Source organism: Microtus ochrogaster, chromosome 2, assembly GCF_000317375.1.
Source record: "Microtus ochrogaster isolate Prairie Vole_2 chromosome 2, MicOch1.0, whole genome shotgun sequence".
NCBI classification, from domain to species: domain Eukaryota; kingdom Metazoa; phylum Chordata; class Mammalia; order Rodentia; family Cricetidae; genus Microtus; species Microtus ochrogaster.
In genome coordinates this window covers 28,436,256-28,442,302 of record NC_022010.1, presented here as the reverse complement: position 1 = coordinate 28,442,302, position 6,047 = coordinate 28,436,256, and the positions used below count along the sequence as shown (strand labels likewise).

At 46.9% G+C, this 6,047-nt stretch overlaps 1 protein-coding gene across 1 annotated transcript in view; it reads right to left on the bottom strand.

Annotated features, from left to right (window-relative positions):
• Positions 1 to 516: 516 nt before the first annotated feature.
• The window catches only part of LOC113457876 (protein POLR1D-like), a 39,082-nt gene continuing 33,551 nt past the window's right edge, over positions 517 to 6,047 (bottom strand). Inside the window, exon 3 of the mRNA XM_026787332.1 lies at positions 517 to 1,178. Coding sequence (XP_026643133.1) covers positions 926 to 1,178 — 253 coding nt within the window. The 3' untranslated portion in view covers positions 517 to 925. The remainder of the gene's footprint in view (positions 1,179 to 6,047) is intronic.

The following is a 6,047-nucleotide window of genomic DNA, read 5'->3' as shown; positions in this document are numbered from 1 at the left end:
TGTGGCACCGGCATGTGCTTCTTTCGTGCCTGCTTCTCCAAGTGAGCACTGCCTGCTGGCTGAATGGATGGGAACATAAATGGGCGGGACTTCACACGCTACAGGACTGCCAGAGTCTTGCTGGTCTTCCCTGTAATTGGTCTGTTTAGCACTATTTCCCAGGCCCGGCAGCCGTCATCTTCAGTTCAGCTATGCCTGCTGTATAGAGAGCACATCAGGCTTGCTATCAACTGGTAAAAAAAATAAGATATTCTTAACTATTGAGGGTTCTTTCGAAAGAACTGTCCAAACCACATGTATTTAAAAGTTAGTACAGAAAACCACCTTATCTAAGGGATGAGTTTGAGAACGGAACAGTCATTCTCTTAACCGTTGCGAAATGATACAGAGCATCAAGTCCAAAGTCACGTGAGCACGGCTCCGCTCATCACTTAAAAAGCACACAGCACGGCTGAGTTTCACCAGGATGGCGCTAGTCAGACCAAGCTTAGCCTTTGGCATCTAAAGAGGAAAGCATAGCGTTTCTAAGTAGTTTATTTTGAGAAATTCTGGGAAATGACCACAAAAAGTACATCAAAATACTGGGACTAGTTTTTAACAATCTGAAAATTTCGAATTCCAGAATTGCCTGTTTTGAAACTAACTTGCAAACAAGCTAAGATAAAAACAACATGGATGCGCACGGCAACGCTAAGTCAGCTCACTCTTGTCACGCCACCTGCAGGACAAGGTAGGTAAGGTTTGTTTTAGTAAAGGGTTTTGTTTTTCTTGTTTTTTGCCTGTTAACAACAACAACACAGTAACAACAGCCACGCAGAGGATGCATTGGAAAGTCATTCTCAGGTGTCAGAGGCCTGCCACCTCCCTGTCCTCACTGCACCCAGTGGAAGGAAGGTGCAGTGCTGGGCTGGCCCTGCACCTCTGCTCATCGCCTGCTGGCTCGGGAGTCGCGTTTGTCCCGGGAGGCCCGCTTCCTTGGGGGTGAGCTGCGCGCTGAGTGCAGGCTGCGCTTAGAGGAATGGCTTCTGTGCTTCTTTGTTTCTTTCTGGTCTTGGCTTTGGTCAGGTTCCTTGCTGCCCTCTTTTTGTTCGTGGTCTTGCTCTTTATGGGAGGGCAATGTGTTCTTAATTGTGTTAATTAGGAATCTTTTATTTGTACCAGCAAGAGGACACTTCATCCTGTGGAGAACAAGAGGGAGGAACAAACCATCATAAACAAGAGCGGTACATTCCCTCCCAACGTGACCCACTATCCAGATCAGTACAAAAAAATTCAGCTCCCAAAAGCCAAGGTTCTGTGTTGGTTCAGCTTTCCTTGTCACGCAGTGTTGGGGCAGGAGGACTGCCATGAATCTGAGGTCAGCCTGAGACACATGACAATTCAAGTACCAGGTTGAATTGTCAGGGTGCTACATACAGCAGGGCCCTGTGCCTGAGCATTGTCGTGTCACCTCAGGAGACTTCAGACACCATGGCGGCAGAGTCAGTCCTCACACCACAGCTTGGGCACTGCAGAATCGGGGAAAACTGGCTGCATTCTAAGCGGCTAGTGAGTGACCAGAACCAGGGAAGCAACCGCAGCTGGAAGTGCATCATTGTACTCGGATCCAGCAGAAATAACAGAGGCACACATAGCTAAGGATGGCTGGCTACTCAGGGACACAGGCCAGTCACAGCAGGGGCAGTGTCGGGGCAGAAGCATCGGCTGGCTCTGAGGTGCGTACAGTATGACAAGCACCGGGACTGGTGAGTCACAATTATTTTTATGGCAGACAAATACCTTGGATGTGAAGACAGGCTGTGTGTGGCGCACTTCACTGCCCCCTGGCGTAGACAAATCCATCCCCACACCCGCAAATGATTGGCAGTCCATCTGCTCCACAAAAACCCTTCACACTACGGAGACTACAAGACTAGAATGACGTCTCTGGAAAGACAGACCACAAGCCCTCGGTGCAGAGGTGATAGTTATCTTGATGCTATAGTTGATTACAACTCATATGAATGCCACCACAGCTACCGTGATCATCCACGGGTGTGCAGTTTACAGTCTGGTAATCAAACGCCTCAGCATGTGGCCCTCCTTAGTTACCTTTCATACGACACTCCTGAAGCTTACTGTGCCCAACACTGTACCTAAAAGTGATGTGAAATAGTGGGTGCATGTGTGCAAATATATATGTGTGTGTGTTTATTCATTTTCAAAATCCAAGTCCCTTCCGTCTGCGGGATATTACATTTGGCCTGTGTGACAAAGACAAACCAGGCTATCAGTCGGTGCATCTCCGCTATGTGGGAAAATACTGAACAGAAGCAGGTAGGCACACACAGGTTTCCAGCGCCCAGCACACCCTTTGTCCAGACTATGATCCCACAGGAGTCCACGCAGAGCCAATAGGTGCTGCACCACAGAGCATCATCAGGCAGTAAGAAAAGAGTGGTGGCTTGGCACAGGAGCAGACAGTGTGAGGCTTCAGCCTCTCACCAGAAAGTCGGGTGGGGTAGGGGTGGGAGTAAGGTCTCAGGAAACTTCTTTGGGCCCCATGATCTTGAAGAATAAAGAAAGTATAAAGGTTTGGATCTCTGCTGTCCTAAAATAAATACTGCAAAAAGTGGTATTTCTGTGACAAAGGCACACCCTACCAGCCTCCTCACTGAACTGGGATCACCTCTGTTGTCTATCCACCACCAGTGCATGCCGAGCTGCCTGGACTACCTATGGAAAGCAGCAAGTCCAAATGGATCTGGAAAACTGTATGTCTGCATAGAAACTGGGGAAGTGATTTGCTTTCCAGTAATCAACCATTCCCAGCAGTGCTGGGAATGTCGCTGAGCTGTGTGTGAGAGGTCCTGGGTCAACTCCCAGCACTTGCAAGTAGAAAGCAGACAACATAAAAAGCAGCATCATAATGTAGATGTTCTCTCTGTCTCCAGACTGACCCCAACCCCTTTAGGAAAGCATCCAGCATTTACTGTAACACAGCCGTGTTAAGAAACTACATGAAGCTGCTGTTCCATGGACCCTTGAACTGCTGGTTCTTCCCCTCGGGCATCAGACTTGGGAAGGACCCTGGGCTGCTGAGAAGCTAAAGTGAATGGAGCCAGAACAAAAACGGCTTTGCAGACAAGGAAGCTAGGCAAGCACAAATGTGTGTGTGCTGAAACACATCCAAGGCCATGCACAGCACCAAATGGTCCCTTTCTGTAGAAAATAAAAATGGCGTCCCACCCCCGCTTCTCTAGTTCAGCAGCCTCTGGTGCCTGCTCAAGTTCCTAGGATCATTCTAAAGGAATAATCCCAAAGTAAGCAATCCCACCCAAGTCCTATTTTAAAAATTTAAAACCATTCTGGGTAAATACAGCCTTTCTATGCACTCTGGAAAACAAACAATGGTTTATAAGTGAGTAGTAACTGACTCTCTGTTCCTTTACGATCTGTGTAGAGAGCCATTCTCTGCTCTCCAGGCAAGACCTGGTGATTGCACACCAAGCCAGGCTACTTCAGTGCAGAAGTGCTGGCTGCCCCTGACCTAGGTGCAAGGCCATTTGAGAATTTCCCTAGCAAGTAGTTACAATTCTTTTTAATAACTAGGATTAGTGTTTTGTCAAATACATGTGTACTTTTAGAATCACCTAGGTATGTGTTTTGAGTAACAAACCCCAGATCCACTCCAAAATCCTAACGGTGGGACATAAATAAACATCAGCAGTTTTAAAGCTTGCCGGTGAGTCCAAATATGCAGATAAAGTTGGAAACACACCAAATTTATTTGACTTGGCAGGTGAAATGCTTGCTATACAAGATTGACAGCATAGATCCCCAGAACCAGGTAAGGGTGGAAGCAGAGAACTGCTCCGCACAGCTGTGCCCTGACCTCCACAAGTGGGCCCAAACTCACACATTAATAATTTAAAACAGCAAAACCATTATCAAGACTAAAAATCTACCACAAATTTTCTTGGTAACTTCAAATATCTTTCCTATTTATTTTCTTTTTTAGTAATGTGTATGTATGTCTGTGTACCTGCAAAGGCATGCAGTGTTCACAGAAGCCAGAACAGGGGATCAGAGTGCTTGAAGCTGGAGTTACTGGTGGTTAGGAGCCACTCAGCGTTGGTGCTGGGAATCAAACTGGGATCCTCTGCAAAAGCATCCATACCTTTAACAGCTGAGCCATCTTCTATGTCTTTAAAAAGGGGCAGGGGGCAAGTCAAGTTGTGTACACATGCATACAGAGGCCAGGCGACAACCTTAGTTGTCAGTTTTCTGAATGCTGTCCACCTCCTTTCAGACAAGGTCTCACTGGCTGCAACTCAGCACGTAGACGAAGCTGGCCAGCCAGGAAAGCCTATCTCTACTCCCATTCCACTGCCAAACCCAGCAGCTGTTCCTGGGTTCTGGGGTCTGAACTCAGGTCCTCAAGCTTGCAATGCAAGGGCCTGTACATCTGAGCTTGTCCATCTCCTAGCCCTGAAGTGTCTTTTAATAGTTGTTTTAGTTTTCATGTGTGTAAGTGCTCTGTCTCTATGTGTGTCTGTACACCATGTGTGTGCTTGGTGCCCGAGAGACCAGAAGTGTGCACTGGATCCCCTGAACTGGAGGTAGGGTTGTGAGTTAGCTGCCATGTGGGTGCTGGGAACTGAACCTGGGTCCTCTGGAAAAGCAGTCAGTGCTCCTAACCACTGAGCAATCTCCAACCCCCAATAGTCATTTTAGACAAAGATTCTGGTTGTGGGATATTTTGATAGCACTGTGATGCTCCCAAGACTGCCAATAAAGTTTGCTTTGAATCAGAGAGTGGAGCTAGCTACTAGTTGACCAAAATTAGCCATAGAAGTTTTGGAGGACAAAGGACAGATAGAGACACAGTTAGCAGTAGTGCAGGGCTTAGAGAGAAACACGGTCTTTTTGGATTGAGGAAGAGAGAAATGGAAGGTCACTTCTACACTGCTTCTCTGATTATTCAGGTTCTTACTCCAATATCTAACTCCCCAGTTTTTAATGATAAAGAATAATTAGATAAATGTTTCAGAGCCTAACAAAGTATTGTTCGATATGCTTCAAATCTATTAATTCACAGGATTCTTCTTTTCCTTGTAATCCACTTGCTAAAGGCACTGCATCCTTGACCTGTGAAACTGTACATCTTGGATGCTGTGATTACAGTCTTTAGAGATGGACCAGACCCTGGCTCAGTGTCTTGACTAGGATGTGTATGTGTATTCTTTTTATTGTAGCTTTTTTGTGAAGAATCACCAATGTGAGGGCTGTGGCTGTGGCTCAGGAAAAGAGAGCGTACCTAACATTGTGTAAGGCCACACACAGGCTCTATCCCCAGCACCATAGTCATCAGTGATCACTAATACAGTTGGCTACGGCACAACAGCAGAAAGTGACACAAGCTACAGTTATCCAAAAGGGAACTGCAATTGAGAAAATGCCTCTCCGGGTAGGACTGGCCTGCAGGACATTGTCTTTATGGATGACTGATGTGGAAGGGCCCTGCGCACTGTGCATACTTTGTTACACTGTGTGTCTCCTGAGATTCATCCAGGCAGTTTATCTCAATCATTCTGTTTCTCCAAACTCTTGGGCAGTGTGGGTTTAGGGGTACAACCACAATTTGCTCATTCATATGTGAAGTGACAGCCATTTTGATGGTTTCCAGCTTGGGGCTTGTGATAGTCTGAAAGAAAATGGCCCCCCAAAGGAGTTGTTTTGTTGGAGGAAGTGTGTCAGTGTGGGGGTGGGCTTTGAGGTCTTTGCTCAAGCTTCTCTCAGCGTGACAGTCAATTGACTTCCTGTGGCCTGTAAGATGTAGGCCTCTCAGCTATTCTCCCAGCAGCACCAAGCATGCCTGCATGCTCCCCACCATGATGATAATGGACTGAACCTGTGATATTTCTTACACATTGTCTTCGTCAGTGCTACTATTGCTAAGATAAAACACCATAAGCAAAAGTAAGTTGGGGCCGGGCGATGGTGGCGCACACCTTTAATCCCAGCACTCGGGAGGCAGAGGCAGGCGGATATCTGTGAGTTCGAGA